General features: G+C 41.4%; 1 protein-coding gene across 11 annotated transcripts in view; it reads right to left on the bottom strand.

Moving 5' to 3' along the window:
- The window catches only part of MEGF11 (multiple EGF like domains 11), a 278,484-nt gene that overhangs the window by 72,705 nt on the left and 184,308 nt on the right, over window positions 1-21,471 (bottom strand). For all 11 annotated transcript variants that reach the window (XR_011741045.1, XM_071813949.1, XM_071813953.1 and 8 more), the window contains 4 exons: window positions 21,085-21,205; window positions 15,845-15,981; window positions 9,552-9,764; window positions 2,440-2,614 (listed from right to left, as the gene is read on the bottom strand). Coding sequence is in view for 10 of the 11 variants with exons in the window: in XM_071813949.1 (XP_071670050.1) it covers window positions 2,440-2,614; window positions 9,552-9,764; window positions 15,845-15,981; window positions 21,085-21,205 (646 nt within the window). In the remaining variant the exon portion in view is untranslated. The remainder of the gene's footprint in view (window positions 1-2,439; window positions 2,615-9,551; window positions 9,765-15,844; window positions 15,982-21,084; window positions 21,206-21,471) is intronic.

Genomic DNA, 21,471 nt, shown 5'->3' with positions numbered 1-21,471 from the left:
CTTTCTGCCTTTGCACTTAGAACTGGCAGGTACATCCCATGTCCCATCATACTCCCTTCATTTCCCCATACTCAGAAACCCTTCAGCCTGCTCTGCTCTACAAAATTGTGTGTAGATCAAACGCGATTTGACGTAAAATGTAAGACGTTGATCCTGCTTTCATTTTTTCCAGTCATATGGCAAAATTCCTGACCCTGTAGCTGCACCAGCCAAGCCTCATGCTAGAAAAAGCAAGAGGGATGCATTGATGGCTTCTCTGAATAATTAGCTCTGCCTGGTTCTGTATTAGCATCACTCTGTTGTCAGCGCTGCCAAAGAGATCCTGCATTCAGGAACAGTTGCTTGCAGGCTACCCGAATTCAAGGGCAAAATCCTCCCTGCAGGCAAAGCTCCCAGTTGTCTCAGCAAGGGGCAGAGACATGTATTTGAAGGCAAAGCCTGGTCTTGAGAGTGTCATTGACACAAACCACTTCTAGTCTGGAGAGGGTTCTGGCCCCGCAGCACCTTTCGCACGTCCCGCAGCAGCATCGTGCGGCAGCACCGACTCCTTCTCCTGCGCAGACGATGGAGCAAATGGCACGGGCAGCTCGGGAGGACGTCGCCAAGCCGGGGTAGGAAGAAAAAGGTTCCTGTCAAGTTTTCTTTACAGCCTATGTTCTCTAGCATTTGAAAGAACCGTTGCAACGCAAGTCATCTGGCATGCATACGAATGACAAACATGCTTCAGAGGCAATAAATTAGCAATTTCAAGGCTTTACTTCCCCTCATGGACTAATTGCCAGAGATTATAGTATATTATGAGAGAGCAATGATACTAATGCCTAAATATGCTTCAGTGATTATAGAGCTATCCTCAATAACCAAGCTGTTTAAATGTCAATGCAAGAAAGCTCTTTATTATGAGATTAAATATTATTTTGAAGCAATGCAATAGGAACTTCCCAGGCTTCATGTCTGCAATAATACTGTCTTGGAGCAATATATATTGGGCAAACCATGCTTTTTAAAGAATGTGTACAGTACAGGGTCCCAAAATATTTTTGTGTTGCAAAATTGAACAATATTCCCGATAAGAAAGAGGATCTTGGTATCTTTTTATTTTGCATTTGTTACTAACATGCTGTTGCCTTCATTCCTTCCTCCACTTCATATAAATACTTGTGTGTTGCCACTGTATAGAGATGATAAATTCTTGTTAGTGTGAGTGAAGAATCAAACCCCAAAGCCCTTTTTTGTATATTTTCTACATCTCTAAGTACTAGTGTCTCACATAGATGCTTTTGATAGTCCTGCTCCTCACACCTAAATAAATCTGTTTATACATGGCATTGAGAGAATGCCTGGAAATCAGATGGAAGCTGCAGCTTCCAGGTTCAGCTGTTGACACACAGCAGAGGACAAAAATTTCCTTAAGCCAAAACTCCAGTTCCCCAGTTCTGGAGATGGCAGGTGGTGATCACAAACTCAGGTGTGGTTTTAAAAGGGAGGGAGGATAAAAACAATAGAGGGTAAAACTCATCTCGGAGGCTGCACGTTTCAGTTGGCTGCTAAATGTCAGTGGAAGTTCTTAAAATATTGGGAGTGTCTTTAAATTTGAAGCCAGATTTCTAGTAAACTCAGTAATTATAACAAATAATTACTCTAATGGTACAGAAAACATATAGATAAGCCTGTGGGGACAGATCATGTAAAATTAAGGACACAAACTGCAGAAAAACAACTACTAGTGAAGTTGTGGTGGAATGCTGTCTTGAAAATAATATTTTTCTTCAGGAAGTATTGTTTGTCAAGCATAGCCTGCAGATCTCTTCCATGGTGTGCTCCTGATGTAAGGAGGTGCTTCATATATGGATGACCAGAGAATTTACTAGTACGAATTCCATTATCCCCAGCTTAAGGAGCACACCTGGATCCATGTCCTAATGCTTTCTGCTGCAACCTGGCAATCATTCATTCTGAATTTTTTGTTGTTTCGTCTTGGCTGATTTCTTCAGCCATTTGATATCTCATCTATAAAACATGATGCTTGTTTACCTCAGAATGTCTGAAGCTCTTTCTGATGCTCGGGTAAAAGACACCTGCCATATATGTTCAGAAAAGGCATAAATTGCTCTATCATTTGTAACAGTTTAAAGGATCTTTATCTATTAAAGTCACAGTGTGACTGACAAGGAACATGCTGAAAGGCCATGAGAATTATTTTTCTGCTCTTCCAGGCAGACAATAATCTGACACCTTTTTTGTTACATCTTGACTTAAAATATATGACGGGAAACCACGTTTTTATCAAACTTAAAACACCAATGTTAAGTAAATAACCAGAAGTAATAAGTTGACACTGCTCCAAGAAGAATTATGTGGACTCAGAATGGAGAAAAATTACCTGCATTTGGCCACTTTTATGCAAATATTATTTGAAATCAGACTAAAGTCACTTACCATATATCCCGGTGCACACGAACACTTCCCTGTGACGCTGTCGCAATCTGCCCCGTTGTGGCAGGGGCAGGTGAGCTGGCAGCCCTCGCCATATGACCCCGGGGGACAGGATTCATTGCAGTAGAGTCCGGACCAGCCAGCCTTGCAGCTACACTCTCCAGACAATGGATGGCAGCTAATGGAGACAGACAGACATCAATGAGATGTGTCCCTAACCAGCTGTAGAACATTTCACAGGCAATGCCAGCAAGAGGCACACTAAGAACAAAGTAAACCTGGAAACTGTTGAGGACGGTGACATCAGCCGCCATATAACTTAGGAATGAACAGGGAATATGGTGCTAAATACCAGCTTGGCACATCGTTTCCAAACATCGGGAAACTGCCACAGCACTGGGAATTTTACACCTTGGAAGTTTAAGCTTTTATGTTCTCAAATCAATGTGACTTGGGTTACTGAGAATAACCACAACATGATTAATCTGTATTTTTGTATGGCATTTGTGTGTCATGTTACTTGGCTGTAATACAGTCAAAGATGTTTGGGGTTGGGAGAAATTCCAGTGGCTGGAGGAATGCAATCAGGAGAGTCGTAAGAGGAACTCGAGTCCTGTAGCACAATATTATCTCTATTCTATTCCAGTCTAGTCTGGTCTAGTCTCTTCCAGTCTAGTCTAGTCTAGTCTAGTCTAATTGTGTTTTAAAAGCGAGTGCCACTTTAGCAGAACTTTTCAACAGGGAGAGGTAGAAAGACAAGTGCTTTGGAAGTGAAAAAGCTCCTTGGAAAAAGACTTTTGCAGGGAATATTCAGCCATGGTGACCAGAACTGATCACTACCTGAAGCTTTGGGGTTTATTTGTGGCAGGAATCAACAGAAGCCCTGGGATTAAATTCCAGCTGTGGAGGGAAATGGGTCAAGTTCCTTTATGCTGCATAGTGAGGCAAAAAAATGGAGACAGGTCCATAGACAGGGGCCACCAGTGCCTCACAGAAATTTTATTTTCCTTTATGATTATTTATTACTATAGTTTAATACTGCAGACATGAGTGAATGGGTTTCTATAAAACTAATATCGTATATGTTAATTTTCAAGGTAACCTCATTAAATGTTATTTCCAAGTATGTTTCTGGCAATTACTGGTAGGAGAGGTTAGTCACATACTGTTGTGACTAAGAATGACCAAATTTTGTGAGTGTCATATGTTTCATCATAAATAGTGTTTTACTGACTAATTAAAACAATTCATCAGCTTAACAAACTACCATCCATGAAATTCTTCTGACGAAGCAGTCCCTCAAATTATGGTTGTTCACAAAGCACCTCTTAACATTCAGATGAAAATAATAAAAGCTCATTTTTCCCCCTCTGCATCTATTAATCATTACCTAATAGGAGCAGAAAGCTGAACATTAAAGAAATAGTTCAAAGTGGATTTGTTGTTTCTCTATTTTCACTACTACTGCATGTATCATATGGTTCCATGAGAACTGCATCTGTTGGCTAATTTAAATCTTTCAAAGGCAATATATGATCATGGCAGTTGAAATCAGTCTGTGACAACTCAATTGAAAATACTAAGTAAGAATTTCTACTCCAAGGATCCTTTGTCAAAACAGACAGCTTTTATGCATGGGATGCAAGCTATATATTAAGGACTAAAAGTCATCCTAACACACACTAAAATAAGAAGCAGGAACCAAACAGTCTTTGCAGAAGAGCCTGCAGGAGACAGAGGGCTTGGACTCCAAAACAAGGTCCAGTAGAAGGTTGAGACCGTATTCTGTCCCCTATAAAGCCCTTTTCCACTCTTTCGTGAGGCTATGAGTTAGCAAAAGTCCAATGCAGATGTTTGGATCCCTGCACCTATATAATCATCCCAATGAAGCAAGAACAATTTTGTTACCAGCCTGAGAAGATCAGAGTTTTGTTTTTCTCCTAGAACAAGCATTTGTAGTCTTCCAGTCCTTTGAAATACTTCAGAGTTAGGGTACACATAACAATAGTTCTGAGTAGGTAGAAACAACTGATGAAAAAGCTACATCAGGGGAAGGATAAATCTTCCCAAAGCTTTTAGCAAGGTAAACATTAGCACATGCCATAGTGTTATCGTAGAATAACAAGCAATGGACCTCAAATGTACACAGCTGGGTTTGAAATGAGGGCCCAGGCTGTGCCCAGCCAGGGGACACAGGAGGCTTGTCTCATACAAAGAACACAATGCCCTAAATCACAAACATTTGTTTGACAATTAAGGCACCTTGATGTAGTGTTATCTTGAAGATGGCTGAGATTTAGATGCTTAACCAAAATTCAGAAGATAGCTGTTCTCTTCCCATCCTCCCAGTAACTTACTCTTTCTATATCCATCTTTCCCATCTGTAAAATGATGTCTTTCTACCTTTGGAAACCCTTTAATGATCCGCAGCTGACATCACTAAACAGTACTTAGTTTTTATCTTAATTTTTTTATTATTAGCTTTTTCTGTTCTGGTGTCTATGAACTATTCCAGTAACTGAAGTCATCTGAGTTACACACTAAGTATATTGCAGCTCATGATGTGGAAATCGTATGTATATGCATGTGTGAGTTGAGAAAACTTCTCTCTTATATAGGTATTCTGTAAAAATCCATTCTGTTTAAACTATGTGCCTAGACCTTGGAAACTCATCTATCATCCAGCCAGCCAGTCATATATCCACTCTACCTAGTGAACTAAATGCTTGCTGCAGTGAAGTTAGAAAGTTTGAGGCACTTAAAGGCAAAGGTGTTAAGTTGAAGAACAGGAAATTCAGCTAGCAATGTGAATTATTTGTATAATTCCTCCCTTCCTTTTCTGAATGCACCTTTCAAGGTCCTGAGTGCATGTAACATTTTGCCAGCATGGGGTGCAGCATGTGTAAGGCGCTTCTCCGTGCCACCAATAAACTGAAATTAAGAAACTGAAACAATTTCTCTAGAGAAGGATCCCTGGATGCTATCAGTGAGAGAATGTGAGGCCTCCAAAGGCTCGCAGAAGGCAGACCCACCAACATCTGCCTTCCAAGCACTCGGTGTGGGCAGGAAGGCAACTTTAGACTCCTGAAAGCATTTGGCTGTGTTACACATTAGTATTTTGCACTGATTCTTAACAACTTCTATTTCTTCAAATCTCTTGTGTAACAGGAATAGTGTAGAAAACCCCAAACGAATGCAGGCAAGCATTCCTCTGGCTCTAGGCCAGGCAGAGTGGAAACTGGAAGGTGTTGACAATGCACAACATGCCTCGCGCTGAAGTTCCGAAGCTACTGTACACTCCCTGGCTTTTGAGCCACATTTACAGCAATAAATGATTTATTATTTTTTAAAATTTACTAGCTGAACTGAAAAACAAAAAGTCTTTGTGACCTTTAAATTTTTTAAGCATCTAATTTTGAGGAAATCTGAGGAAACTGGGTAATTTAACTTTCTTAAGGCAAACTGGGAAAAGAAATGCTTTAGACAGCACAGTCTGTTCCAAATTCTGAATTTGTTCTCCACACATCTTTCAGCCAAAACAACTTCTTCCCAGTGAGTTTCCTGACTTTCTGTTTATACACCAGCATCCGTCATCTCATCTTAATTAACAGCAGCCCTACTCCTCTTTTAACAGCATTTTCTGTCTTTTGGTGTTGCTACTACATTCAGTCTCCCTTATTAAAATGCCCTCTTGTTTTTAAAGAAATAGCCACAAGGAGACTGTAGGGTCACTTCTTCATTCCAGCACATCTTCTGAGCCAGCTTCATTCAAGCGCTTTATTGATTTAGGTCAAGACAAAACTTCATGTAAGGTCCATGGGGTTTGGTCCTTCCAAATTTTTGAGTGTTGAGGCAATAATTAGAGCCTGTGGATCTTCATCCATTTCAGGTGATGTTGTCACAGTAGGAAAGTGTCATGGCTTAAGAGGTCACTGTGTCTTCCACCCCTCCTGACGTCGTCTGTGACCTGAGAAGGACATTGCTATGTCCTACAGCTCCACACACCCACTCCACACGAGTATTCAAGAAGGGTGAGTTGCTGGGATTATTCCAGCTATTCATTTCCCTCTATGCTTTTCAGAAGAGTAAGCCAGGGTAATGCCTTTCTGACTTTTGTGGACTGTCTCAACATGGGCTTTTTGCATAGCGGAATTTTTTACAGGTGTATCCTTTCCTGCGGAAGGACAGTCCAAGTCACCATTGCATTCCAAATTACCTAATTCTGGGGTTGCTCAAAAGTCCTGTACAAAGTGCCTTTCACTGTGCTTTGATGCAGAAATTATTGGATGATGTTCTTCAGCTGTTACCATGCAGAAGGTTAGACTAGATGATCACATTGGTCTCTTCAAACATTAAAACAGATCTATGAAAATAGAAAAACTGATTGTGTAGCTCTTAATGTTTCTCCATAACCTGCTTCTCAAAGCCTCCAGAACTTTCTGTTCCAGCCACCTCTCCAATAACTAGATCAAATGAGTCAAAACCACTGACAGAAATAAGGAAGCTTCCCTCACCTTCTTTGAAGTGTTTATGTAATTATCCTGCACACTTAGGTATCGCCACAAGTAGCCAGAAGTTTAAACTGCTTCAGGGGAAAATAGATGGCTGTCGGTAAATGAATCACTCTGCAAGACCACTATTCCAGTAATGATAAAAATGTAGGAGAGGAATGGGAGGAGGTGAATGGGAAGAGAAGGATGCTGTATGGGACTGGTTCAACAATCATTAAGAATTGTGCAGAATATGGAGTGTCTCTGGAGAAGGTCATTTTCCATCAACTCGGACAGTCCTTGGCTCAGAAACGGCAGCACTCTGAGGAGCTCACCGTAGAGCAGAAAGCTGAAATACCACAGATGAATGTAAGAACATCTACAGATTTACAGCTTGCTGATAGCTCTTTGTTCCATAACAACAGTGATAAGATGGAGGAAAAAGGGAGATTTTATCAATGGAGAGACTAGACTCATTTATTAAGGAAACAGAGATACCATCTGAGCAGAGGATGCTGCAAGGAAAGCTGACAGAGCAGTGATGGGAGGGAAGGCATCAAATGTACCTGTCAGACAGCAACCAGGCAAAGGTCCAGCACACAGTGTGCAAGAATGACCACGTGCCCTGTCAGACAATTCGATCCTCCACCTCTTGGAGCTCTTCTCAAATCTGGAACCTCATCTTTCTTCACAGCTGGATGGTGCTAGTCTGTTCTTCCAGGAAGGATCTCCTAGCAAACCCCGGGAGCATCTCCCATGCAGTTCTTTGAGTAACCCAGGATGAACTCTTGCACCCTCAAACCCACACTCTTTCCCCACTTAAAATACTCTTAACAAATCAAGTGCTAAGCCGAGAAACAGCAGCCAAGTTCAGCTTTGCCTGTGTTCTGCAGTCCTTCCACTCTATTTCCACCTTTCTGGGAAAACGGGCACGCAAACATGCTTCTGCAGGCTGAGAGGGCAGTGAGGACACACTGTCAGATACCGTCCAAGAGCACATCCTCCCCCTCCAGTACACATGAAGAACAGCGTTCACTGAGGAGCAGTTTACTTTGTATTTACCACGGGTTTAAGTCATGCACGCTGGCAAGTACTGCACAGCAGTGCGACACGCAGGAATTTATACCTTAGCTCACCCTGCCGTAATTCTTGAGACATCTCCCATCCTCAGTACAACACAGCATCCACCCTTTGTGTGTAATGCTCAGCTCATGCCTTAGGGATGTTATTTTTTTCCAACAATTTCATAATACACAAAATGATCCAAAAAGATAGAAGCCTGTTATACAGAGCTACCTTGAACACTTTGGATCCTGGCTGTCAAGGCTGGTGGAGTTAGAGCTGTCTTTCTGTAGAGGACTCGTACCATCAGAATTACAAGGCTCCACTGTGAGCTCTGACTTCCAGTTAAGCAAAACCTCACCACTCCCAGTTGAACTTGAATTTGCAAGAAAGTTCACCTGTTTATTTCCAAGACTGAGACAAACAGAGTCTATCTCAAGCCCACAAACAGATTTGCCTGAAGTGTTTGTGTGTGTGTGAGGGTGCGTGTGTGCACGCACACAAATTAGGTGGTATCTCTTGCATACAGAATCGAGGAGAGTGTTTATATTTCAGCAGGCTGCAAGGGAGGTTTGTCATCATCAGCAAGACAGTCAGGTCCCTACCTGTCTGGTTTAAAATTGAAGAATGTCCGTATCAAGGGCATATTTTCTTGGGCATCAATTATCCCCACCTCTCTCTGAAGTAACAACTATGAAAATAGGGAAGAGTCTTAAATCCTTCCTTTTTTAAGGTTTATTCGAGGCATCAACAGGAAGGTAAATTCAACCTGTCTCATGTTAGGTACTCAAGTCTGTTTGTGACTCTAGGTTTTAGTAATGGGAACCTCAAGAATCACATCCTCAATAAAGCAAAAGGGAATAAAACATCGAAACCTGACCTTTTAAGTGGCGCTTATTCCAATTTAGGTATACTTCCCTGATATTTATTTTCCTGAATATTTCACACACACACATACTGAATGAAGAGCAAAAACAGGCACACGAGAGGAGATGTCTATAGTGACAATGTGAACTTCATTACAGTCCCATAGACTGACTTGGGAATATTGATTTCAGTCTATTTATACATCTGTCTCAAGTGTTTTCAACAAGGTAATTTGCCACAAGACATAAACTGAAGCAAACTAGGTTTCATTTTGAAAGTCCCCTTGCTGTCTATAGAACTAACAAGAAAACTCATGTCATAAAAAGAGCCAAAATTATGGATTTGAGTAAATATATCTGTATTTTCTAAACTTCAGTGGGTTATTATGCATACATATGGGCATAATATGATAGTTCTTATTCCTAAAAGACTGCAGTTACAAGACAAGGCCGTATGTCAGATTGTTTCAGATTTTGGCAGAACTGTTCAAATAGTTAACAGATTAGTAGCTGGCTGGACTGAGACTTATGGTTCCAAACCTGAGGTCATTTAAATCAAAGATTGTAATCTAGAGGAGTAGTCTGTGTTCTTAATCAAAACTACAGAGAAAAAGGAGTAGGGGTAGTTAATTGAATTTTTTCCTACTGCTTTTTTTGACCAGTCGCTGCACTAGTATATATAATATAATTTACATACCTGAGAGTGTTGGCAATATTGCAGGGACATCTCTTGTTGCATTTGAGGCCATAAAACCCTTCTGGACACATTCTTTCTTGACAATAAATCCCCTTAAATCCAGGGTCACACAGGCACGCCCCATTCACATGATAACACTTTGCACCATTTTGGCAGTCACATCTCTGCGTGCACTGAAAGCCGTATGTCCCGATAGGACACTCTTCTTGACACCTGCAACGAAATATGTGAGACAGGATCCAATTAAATCCCATAGTCTAATCTGCTTATGACTTTTACATGGGAATGTTTTTGTTAATGAATTAAGTACAAAATCATTGCTCATTTATTTAAGTAATAAACTGTGAACTGATGATATCATCGGAGAGATGTGATATCTTGGGCATGCAAATTGCTGTTAACTGAAAGTCCATTAATCTCTGTTCAATCATATCTTGCAAAATTTGCATTAGTTAATATTACCTTAGTTAACAAAGTGCATTCTTGTTTCCTGGACCTTGACAATTCCATTCATCAAGCATAAGAAATTGATATGGAATAAGATACTTTATTAAAAAAAAACCCTCATCTGTTTGTTTACTCTTTATTAGAGAAGGATTGTGCACCTCCTTTAAAAGCATACGGTCCTCTTAGTGATAACGAGGATTAAAAGAAAATGTGGTCTATAAGCAATATTGAATAAGGTGTTCTCCAGCAACCAATACTTTTACCTTCCCTCTACGTTGTCATTGCACCAGCTTCATACCAACTAGGAGCAAATATACTCCTTCGTCTTTTGTGTGTGTTCTAAGTAACTAAAGCTCGAATTTGCTTTTCATCTCTTACTCCATGGATGCTCAGTAGTGTAAAATCTCAAGATAAATCTCTTTCACGCTCCTTAGTGTAGTATCTTCTCCAAAACTGCCAACATTTTTAATATTTGATACACATAAAAATGGAACCTGCAAACACTACACACAGATTGCTTTAAATTGCACCTTCCATGCACCGTTTAAAATATTTCCCTACTGGATACACTATAAAATCTGCCAAAAAGTCTGTTTCATTGTCCTACACATCCAGTTTAAGTGTTCATATTTCCCACTTTGAAAAGCTCAACTAAGGTCCTAAAGAAAGCAACCGATTCTGTGCTTGACATAATTCAGTGGTTTCAAAATTCTGCAATGAGTCAGTACTACAGTTTACATGATCCACCGTGAAATACAGATACGCCTTTTCAGTTAATAAAAAAAGAAAAAGAAGTCCAGAAAAGCCCAATTCCCTTATCGCATGGATGCCAGATATTGGAAATTGCCTATCAGCATTAATTTAATCCTGAGCATTGATTAAAGTCTATACTGTAAACTCAGTGGATAGAGGCAATTGTTAAATGTCTTTCCGCAGGTCATTTCACAGCTGGCAGGTGAGAGTTAATATAATGATCAGTAATAAAAGATTAATGTGTGATGCAAGCCAGGCAAAACTGCAATGAACACAAGCAGTATATAAGAAGAGCATTACTTTTGCAGCTTCTGATGATCATGTTTTACTAAAAATAAATGCACAAAGCAAAAGGCCTAGCTAGTGATTTAGTTGCAGCAAGCATCAACACGGTTACTAGTTACACAATCCGTGTTCAAGAGTTTATAGGAGATGAAAAGAGAGAAAAGCATGTGACAAACAGGGAAGGAGCCCAGAGAACCCCCAGTTGGTGGTCCTGCAGCTCTGGGGGGTTCAGCTGCAGAGGAAATAACAGCAAAGAGTGGTAACATTAGGACTGAAACACTTAAACAAATGAAATGTGATGAAGAAGATATTAAGATGCCTTATGTCTTCAGCGCTGGATACAGCTCTACTAGTTAGCAGGAGAGCTCTGTACTCAATGAGATGAATACTTAGTCAATAGTGCACTATATCATTCTATATTTATAGAAGATGAAGCATTACCTAGCAGGGAGAGAAGCATCTGGAAATGAAATATTGACGACCTAATCCATTTACATAATTAGCCTTTTTCTACTAACAATTTAACCAACTTATTTATTTGGAGATCAAGCAGCTACCGCTAATGAATTTTATACAAAGAATACTAATAATGACTTCTCTGGAACAGAAGAATAATCACAGCAGGAATTAGCTTTCTACTTAAACATCTTTCCTTTGCAACATATCAATCTAATGTGTCCATAGCACCATTAACAACCAGATACATTGTTCAATTAAATTACAAAATGAGCTGCTAAGCCCTAGTTATGTTTCTTGTTTAATTTACATTGCTTTCTGCCTGTCTGGGGAGATTCGTATTATAATATCCACTGAACTTTAATATGTACTATAATTATTTGGGTTGGGATAGGATAATATGGCTGTCACCTGTAGAATTAATGGAAGCAATTTCACAAAATATCAAACACAAGACAGCCTCCTTAAAAGATGAGGTTAGTACATACACCTACATTTTTTCCAGCCAAATTTTTTTCATGGAATAATGCTGTAAAGTGTTTTAGTCTTTTCTGTTTGTTTGTTTGTTTCCTTTGGAAGCAGTGATCACATTTAGGTAGCACAGACAAATGTTAAAAGCCATTCAAAATACACCAACGTGGAGATTGCCATTCTGTTGATAAAAGACGCAGATACAAACACAACAGGAGAATGTCTGCTCATATTGGTATAACAAATGTGGTATTTATTCTGTTAAGATTCAATCTTTATGTTTAATGGCAATATGGCAAACAAAGCTAAAACAGTATGTTCGCTTTTCCTCTCAGCCACTGAATTCTTAGACACCCCATTCTCAGCTTCTAACTGTGCTTCTGCTATTATTCTTTTCTAGTTTGCAAAATATACATTTACATGACATATCCAGTCATTTCAGCAGAGCACAAAGCTGCCTGGAGGTATTAATAGTTCTTGCCAAGTTCCTGGATATTTAGTGCAGTGTCACGTCTTGGAAAACATGTAGGGAACAAAGTGTGGCAATTACACTTACGTGGAACTTTATGACCATTGCATCTCCACAAATATTTATCTAGCTATTTGTTATTATCTTCTACACAAGACGATGAACTGTGGAATTCTATAATACTTGTTGAAGATTTAAAAAGATGATCATAGATAGTGTGTTTACATTTGTATTGATGCTATTCACAATATCTGTTATTATTAGGAAATTTTTTTCAGTGCCTTGTAAAAGGTATAAGAAAACAAACACTGTTTTGCTGTGCAGCAGCACTCTGCTGTTATACTCGCAATTGTACTGTCACACTGCAAATTTGCACGAGATCCAGAAAGTAAAATAGACTTTAAGCTAAAAAGGTGCTGCCTAATCTGTCCCATTGTCCACGCTGTATGAGCACGTAACTAAGGAACTAAGGAAAGCAATTTAGACTTTTTAAAGATCTTGTGCCTGCTCCTGCCCTCGCTGAAATCAACAGGCAATCAACCGTGAGCTGGTGAACACCAAGGTAAGGGTGTGCACATTGGTTTGGAACAAACCATCAGAATACAGACTGTCTTCTTGCAGGTGGGACACAACTGCAGCTGAACAGAATGGGCCTGAGGTTTCACTTGTTGAAGGCTGATTAAAGGCTGATGGATAAATGCGCTTTAACTTTCTCAGAATCCGTTTGAAAGGGTGGAATTTCTGAGCTAATACAGTATTTCTCTGCTTCTAGAAAAGCTTTCTGAACCACCCGTTTATTTAACTTTCTCCTGTTGCAATTCTTCCTTCCGCACACTCGCACTTCTGCTCTTCTGCCTCTCCCTTCAATGCCTGGTTTTTACTTCCCTGCCCAGGAGAGGGCAAGTGAGCCATTCCTAAGGGTTTTGCTTGTGTGCAGACCTTCCCTTGGATTCTTTTCCACCTCTTCCTGCTGATCACACTTTATTTTCTCCCTGTCTCTGTCTTTCCAAGCTACATCTCTCTTTGGAGTCCAAAACTCTCCTATTTTTTTCCAAATATAGATCTAAAGAGCCCACACTCCCTTTGCTCAAGGACAATTCTTGTGAACGTCTGTGAGATCTGCCCTGTAGTGGCTCCTCTGCTCAGCCTCTCCTCAACTCACCTTAGAATGACAGTCACAGAACAGTTTGGATTGAAGGGAGCTTCCCAGCTCCCCCAGTGCCACCCCTGCCATGAGCAGGGACATCTTCACCAGCTCAGGTTGCTCAGAGCCCTGTCCAGCCTGGCCTGGGATGTCTCCGGGGATGGGGCATCCACCACCTCTCTGGGCAACTTGGGCCAGGCTCTCACCACCCTCAGGGTAAAAATGTCTTCCCCATGTCTGGCCTGGATCTCCTTCTCTAGTTTAAAATCATCAGCCCTTGTACTATCACAACAGGCCCTGCTGAAAAGTCTGTCCCCATCTTTCTTATCGGCCCCTTTTAAATACAGAAAGGTCACAAGGTCTCCCCAGAATCTCTCTTCTCCAGGCTGAACACCCCAAATCTCTCAGCCTGTCCTCCCATCAGAGCTGTTCTAGCCTCTTCTCTAGCCCCTTCCTAAGGGCAATCAGCAGCAAAACCCTTCACTTTTGACAGCAGGCAGAACTAGGTCTTCTGCTTTCTACTTGCCACCTCCTTTTCTCATCTCCAATGGTCCTTTCTCTACTTTTATGGCTGGAGTGGGTAAGTGTTGCTGTTCGGCAACTCCCCCACTGCCCTCTCCCTGTGCCACAGGCCTGTAGCAGCGCCAGCTCTTCTGCCACACGTCCTCCCTCGCGGTGGAGCAGGGACTCTGGCTGAGCTGCAGGCTGCTGGCTGGAGCTCCTGATGGCTGTAATGGCGTTGATTCAGCAGCAGCCAGAAATCAATCTGGCTGTGCAACAACCAAATGCGGAGACCCAGATAAAAAGGGCCTCTGTCAGCCTTCCTGAGCATGGCCAGGACTGGGGACTGGAGTTTGGCACCAATATTAGTGTTCAGGCTGCAGAGCTGCTTCCTTTAGTGAAGTTGTCTCCAAAAGGAGAGAAAGAGAAAGCTTTGGTTAGGAACAGTAATTATATGGTGCCCTATGGCTGAAATCGCTGTCTTCAGATGGAGAACGGAGAGACACACTGATGTCTTCTTCACTAAATTAATTTGAAATAATTAGTATTTCCATCATCTTCATGACATAATATCCAGAGCCCACTCCCATTACCGCTGTCGACAGAATGGAAACAAGGAACTTCCGCATTTAATCATAGAATTGTTTTGGTTGGAAAAGACCTTTAAGATCATTGAGTCCAACCATTCACCCATCCCTAGCACTACCCCATGTCCCTGAGAACCTCATCTCCGCATCTGTTCAAACCCTCCAGGGATGGTGACTCCACCACTGCCCTGGGCAGCCTGTTCCAATGACCAACAGCCCTTTCTGTGTAGAAGTTTTTCTTAATATCCAATCTAAACCTCCCCTGGAAAGAACGCAGCCTTCTGAACCCCAGCACATGCTGCAGGCTGGGCTGTGTGTGTGCTATGAAGACTTGTTGATTGTACAATGAAGCAAGAAATGCAAAATTCCAATGAGCTTTACCGCATAAAGGTATAATTGTAGCACACATCACTACACTGATCCCAGCTTGTTCCAGCTAATAAAGAAGGGAAGACACATGAGAAATGGCTTTAGCCCAGCAGATACAACGAGCTGTGCCCAGGGTGTCTGGAATCCCTGGTGACACTGTCCATCCCCAGCAAAAACCGCACAGAAAACCTTGTTTAACTGCAGCTTCCCCCCCAGTGTCAGCCCTGCTGGCAGGACTGGTTGGAAGGCTAAACCAACATGTGTTACAATCTCACCTTCATTTTGCTCTGCAGTCATTTTGCTAAATCCATGACACCTTTGTAAAACAATATTATCATCTTTTCTGATCGATTTATGGGTGGAGTCTCTCTTTTATAAATTTTGAGGATTTATCACCTTTTGTTGGTGTCTGAGATGGATCAGTGCTGCAGCAGCATAGAGGGACTGAAGGAAACATTAAACTGCTGCATTGCTTACTCTTGAGGATATTAATTTGTATAAATATAGTTCATTTACATATCTTGTAAACATGTAATGCTCTCTATTAAATTTATCACCGTAAATATCTAAATTAAATTTAATCCATTAAATTTTAAAAGTTATATTAAAAAAACCTGTAAATGGAGAGCACTGCCGATAAAAAGTAATGACATTGCCACATTTATAATGCCTGAACTGCTTCAGAAGGATGAACCTAATTGAAGCAATAGAAACACAACACCATTTTCCAGAGAGTAAGATTGTCCTAGAAGGGCTAAACATATTGCCAATCCACAGTTAAAACGAAAAGCTTTGTGGTTTTGATTTTTACCTGTCTCCTATGTAGCCAGCTGTACAGATGCATTTTCCTGTCACGGGATCACAGTGCCCTCCGTTGTGGCATGGACAGTCCTGGCTGCAGTTAATTCCAAATGTTCCAGGAGGACACGGCTGCGCACACACCAGCCCCTGGTAAGGTCACAGAAAGAGCAATATCTCAGTCAACATTCATAATGCAATAAATTTCTATATGCAGCTTGGATATTTATCATCCTTCTTGTGAAAACTAGACCTAAATATAGCGGCAATATTTCTTCTGTTTAAGATGGGCCAAACACAGTCTCAAAATTCTGCTACCAGAGTAAATGCCTGTGTACCCTACCTCCAGAAGGGATTTTTCTCACGGCTGTACAGTCGCTGCTAATTATTTTCTTTGGATCTCTCCTGTAAACTGCAGCTGGTGTGTCAGAAAATGCAACGGAGAATCTGCCTAATTCCTGAACACTGGCTGAATGCATCATCCAACATCCTCCCAGCTCCTTATCCCCAGCCTTGGAGATACATCTCAGTCCTCTTCTCTGCTGCCGCTTTACTTCAGTCCACCCCAAATCCTCGTTGCAAATTCCCTTTTAGTCCTCTCCTTCATCCGCACCCAAACCTCCATATCTGAGGTGTTTCCTTCTTCCCTTTGCTGCTTAACCACCCCTGAAAGTGAAGACAAGCCAGGCTGTTCATCAGGAAAATGGCTGGGCATGGGTTGTGTGTTTGGAGAATTTATCTGCCAAACTCAGGTGGTTTTGCCCCAAGTATCACATAAAGTCCCCTGCCAAGCATTGTGGCCTTACAAGGATTTCCCTAGACTTCCTTAGAATCGCTATGAATTTTTTTCTTTTTTTTTTTTAATGTGAGCAAACATAAAATCTGCGGCTGGCATCCAGCTGAGTTACTTGAGCCAAAACAAGTCTGGCAGTGCTGGGATCTGAAGACGGGGTCCTAGAATGGAAAAGGTTTGGCAAACTGCAGCAAGTGGTGCTGCTGCCAGAACCGCACAGTGTTTGATAGAAACGGTGGGGTTAGTCCCTATTATTATTTTTAAAAAGTCTCTCAGAAGGCTTATTTCCCTAACCCAGCCCCAGGGGCTCTGAGTTTTGAACAAGGTGCATATTAGACACAATTTATACAAAACATAAACCAGGAATGTAATGGCTGTTTGACTTCTTGGGGTTCTCGCTCAACAGTTTGGGAAGTTTAGCAATATCAACAACCCCAAAGTGAAGAGGCTGCTCTTCAATTTAGTAATAAAACAGATATTTCAAGCCTTTCCCAACCAGTGATAGGTGGTTCCTTGGCTGTAAAACAGACAGGTTGGCCTCAGTTCAAGAACTTTCGAATTACAGCGTTAAAAACTGGTGTCTCTGGACTTGAGTAGTACACAACACTATATATCTGGAAATGTAAGTATCCATTTATCTTGATAATAAATACTTTCTCTCTCCACATTTCAAAAAGAACAGGATTTCTATCAACAAATGATGAGAAAGCAATACTCTGTGATGCATCCCCCTGGAGCCAAGAGAATCTTTAGGCGTACTTCTTGCATTAATGTGTACTAAGGGAATCCAAAACATCCCTCTCTGGAGGATCAAATGTCAGACCAACGTTTCCTGCTGCTTATACATCTAATCAGCAAAGTTCACCCCATCAGCACCTTTTTTAAGGTCCTGAGCTCATCAACTTCTGCTTTTGACATTGTTTGATGTATTATTACTGGTTTGTAGTATAGAAATTATATTTTCCTGCTCCATATTCTCACACACCCCTATGTTTAAAATCCACAACAGAAAGAAAAATAGACAAAAATACAAATTACAGTTGCTTCATAAAGCCCAGAGGCAATGAGAAAAAGCGATTAGCAGAACGTGTTGTATTGACATGGCACTATGATGCCTGGAGAACGGGATCGGGGACCAAACAGGGTGTGTTGTCAGTGACGAATGTTCTGTCACCTAAGGAAAGACTGCTGAAGATCTAGGCCTTCACAAGTGTTTCTGAGAAGCATTCTAAGTGCTAAATTTAACTTTTCTCCCTACTTCCTAAGAGTTCTTGGAGAATTTAGTACTGCAAATGAGAAAGATGTATAGAATTAAACCCGTAAATTGTTAATGAGGCCCTAAAGCAGCCACCCACAAACACATAGAGTGGAAAAAGTCCAACACTGCGGTGTGCTGCAAGCCACGTTTTCTTGACTAGTTCAACAGTATCTGCTGTTAGCCATCATCCTCTTGGAGAAAAACCCACGACACAGTAAAATCTCACAGGATTCAGTTCGTATAACTTGTGCTTCTGGGAGAGTCTGCACTGGGTGGGAGGAAAGAAATATTACAAGTAATAAAAGAACCAGGCTTTGAAGATGGCAGATCCAAGGAAGAACCTAGGAACCTGAGAATTTCCTCCTATTCAACTTCCCCTTTCATATCCCATGGGCAACCAAGCCCCAAGGGAGCTGAGCTGCTGTTAAGAAACCTACCCTAGGAAAGGATAAAAGTCTCAGCTCCTCCAGCAGCAACAAAATGCAGGTGGATTTGCACTTGTATAAATCCAGGGAGAATTCTCTCCTTCCAGAATGATGGTATATTCAATACCAACGTGCAGGTTCAAGTCTCAAAATCAGCAAGTAAAATTCCTGATGTCAAAGAAAGACTATCCATGGTGTGAAATAAAATGAATGCTGTCTAGCAATCTCATCTCGCTTGCTTGTTTACAGCCCACTCATGTCTCACTTCCCAAACCATTCCAGACACCAAGAGTTAAAGATATAGCATGAAAAAACACAAGATTTCTCTCTCTGTGTACTGAATTACCATCTTTTCATTAAAACCCTGGAGAGACCCTTTATGCTTAAAATCTCAACATTTACAAGCTGAGTGCTTTTACTTATAATTTCAGTTTCTTTCCCTGGAATACTTGATGTCGTTCTTCAATTTTAAGTTATGCTTGTTTCAAACATCAATTGTTAACTCTAGGGTTTCTCTGGGGACAGAACAGTCAACAACACAGTTTTCAGGAAGGTCTCTCTGGGCCACTAAAAATGCAGAGAAGAAACTCCAGGCTGTAGGGACCAGGGCAGAATTGGGCCTGAAGACACAACCACATACTGTGCAGCCCCAGTGCTGTGCTTCTTCTTTAGGGTCTACACTGCCTCCTAAAAGACCCCTAAAAACTTCCTGCTCTATTCTGATATTCTTCCGTCAGTGATTTTTGAACTGTGCAAAAAAGAGAAAACTAATAAAATACAGGTAAGAAAGAGTACAGCAAAACAACTCAGATCCTCAGAAATATTGGCATGTAGAAGATAAGAGGAGGTGAAAAAAACAGCCTGAAAGCAATATTTTTGTTAATCACTTTATCGATCACTTCTCAGGGATAGTGCCAGAATGGATTCACAGGATCTCAAAAATATTTGAATTGCTTCCTTTATGCTTTAGCTCCGGTACCCTTTCGGAAAGAACCTTTTCTTTGTCTCCACTGAATGCCAGCTGAAGGCAAGGTGCCATATGCTTACTTAAGTTTCTGAAAAAATTTGCCTGTTTTGTCATTCGAAATGGAATAACATCAGCAGCACCTTTGCCGTGACCAGCCAAGTTAGGGAGACTCTTCTTCTCCAGTCAGAGAGAGACTTTCCACACGTGTCTGCCACCAAAAACATGGGAAAAAATATGTTCTTCTCCCATGTTACTGCCTGACAGCCACCAGGATCTCATGGCTGGGACTTTTTAACTAAAAGCAGCTGTGTGATCAAATGGAGGCAGCATTTGCTGTACTCATCTAAAGGATCATAAACATCTCTCTCAGCCTTTACACGTTTCAACAAGTACAAGGTCCACATCAGAAGTCACAGTTGTGTGATGATCTTCAGGGCCTTCCACTTATTAAAAGAAAAAGTCACAATCCTTGCGTATGTTAAAATCCTGCAATATTGCCAAGAGACTAATTGTCAGATACAGGAAAAATGCCAGGAAATTTAGTACAGAGAAATGCTATGCAGGCCTGTGAGACTTGGCAAACCCCAAGAGAGTTAATTATTACATTATTGATAAAGATGAGGACTTTTAAAATGTTTGGCCTTGCTTTCTTGACACGAAGGATTAAAGGTTAGGGCAATTTGCTCTCTCCAGTGCAATCCCTGATGCAAGCAAATCTCTTGCAATCAATGGGAATTATGCTCGAGTAAGGACAGGACACTGAACTGGTCTCTGTGTCTTTTGTATAGAATCACAGAATCACTCTGGCTGAAAGAGACACTCAGTATCATCAAGTTCAACCATAACCTAGGTCTAGCACTAAACCATTTCCCTGAGAACCTCGTCTAAATGCCTTTTAAACCCCGCAAGTGATGGTGACTCCACCACTGCCCTGGGCAGCCTGTTCCAATGCCCGACAGCCCTTCCTGTGAATAAACTTTTCTCTAATATCCAACCTAAGCCTCCCCTGGATCAACTTGAGGCTGTTTCCTCTCATCCTATCGCTTGTTACTTGGGAGAAGAGACCAACACCTTCCATGCTCCAACCTCCTTTCAGATACCCTGTTTGCCCAAAAATAAGATCTAGCCCGAAAACAAGCCCTAGCATGGTTTTTCAGGATTTTTGAGGATGCTCAAAATATAAGCCCTACTCCAAAAATAAGCCCTAGTTACCTTTCACTTAAAAAAAAGTCAATTTAAATAGCATCCAGGCAGCTATACATGTAAAAAAGTAATAAGTTTTGGAACAAAAATTAGTATAAGACCTTGTCTTATTTTCGGGGAAACAGGGTAGGTGTAGACAGTGAGAAGGTCTCCCTTCAGCCTCCTGCGTTAACGACTGCTCAAACCACTTGAACTCCGCTGGCTTCTCCCTCTCCTGAAGGAGGAACAGGACAGAGCTTCTCACAACACTGAGCTGAGCTTTGAACTTTCTGTCCCATTTGAGGGCCATGTCTAAGGTTACAAGGAATATTCCAAGGAACTGCAATTCAGAGGCAATTTTTCTTGGCTCTTCTCCCACCCAGAAGAGCGACGAGCAGTCACTGCCTGGTGTACTGCTGTTCGTTTAACTCGATGATGGGAGAGTCACAGACTGGTGGCCAAGTGCTGTGCACACAAAAACATAAGTGGCCCCACTTTCAGAACTGTTAGAGCCTCATGACAAGAAATTGCATCACAAACACACAGGAAAGGCGCCTGCTGAGAGACTGAACAATTAACTTCCTATTCCAACCTCTAAATGAGGGATGAGCATGAACAAAGTACGCACCATCCATCCAGGAGGACAGGAGCACTCTCCGGTGATGTGGTGGCAAACTCCGCCGTTCTGGCAAGGGCAGCGCAATTCACACTGAGCTCCATGGCTGCCTGGGGGACAACGCTCTTCACAGCTTTGTGGAGAGAGAAGAAACAAAAACCAAAGAGATCAGTTAGAAGAATTTACATGAAACAGTAAATGAAGAAAATCCACAACACAACTCATCCTGGGAGTCCTTATGCAAATTATGAAACCTCAATAAGCCTCAGCTGGCATTACCAATTAGCCAAGATTTCTTTGCTTTCTGCTAGAGTTATTCACGTGCCATGGATCTGGCCCTGTAAGGCTGATGCGTGTGTGTAATCTTGATGCACGTACCAAATTCCACCCATCTCAACA

Source organism: Patagioenas fasciata, chromosome 12, assembly GCF_037038585.1.
Source record: "Patagioenas fasciata isolate bPatFas1 chromosome 12, bPatFas1.hap1, whole genome shotgun sequence".
Lineage (NCBI taxonomy): Eukaryota > Metazoa > Chordata > Aves > Columbiformes > Columbidae > Patagioenas > Patagioenas fasciata.
Note: the sequence above shows the minus strand (reverse complement) of the source record. Positions and strands in the feature narration are given on the sequence as shown.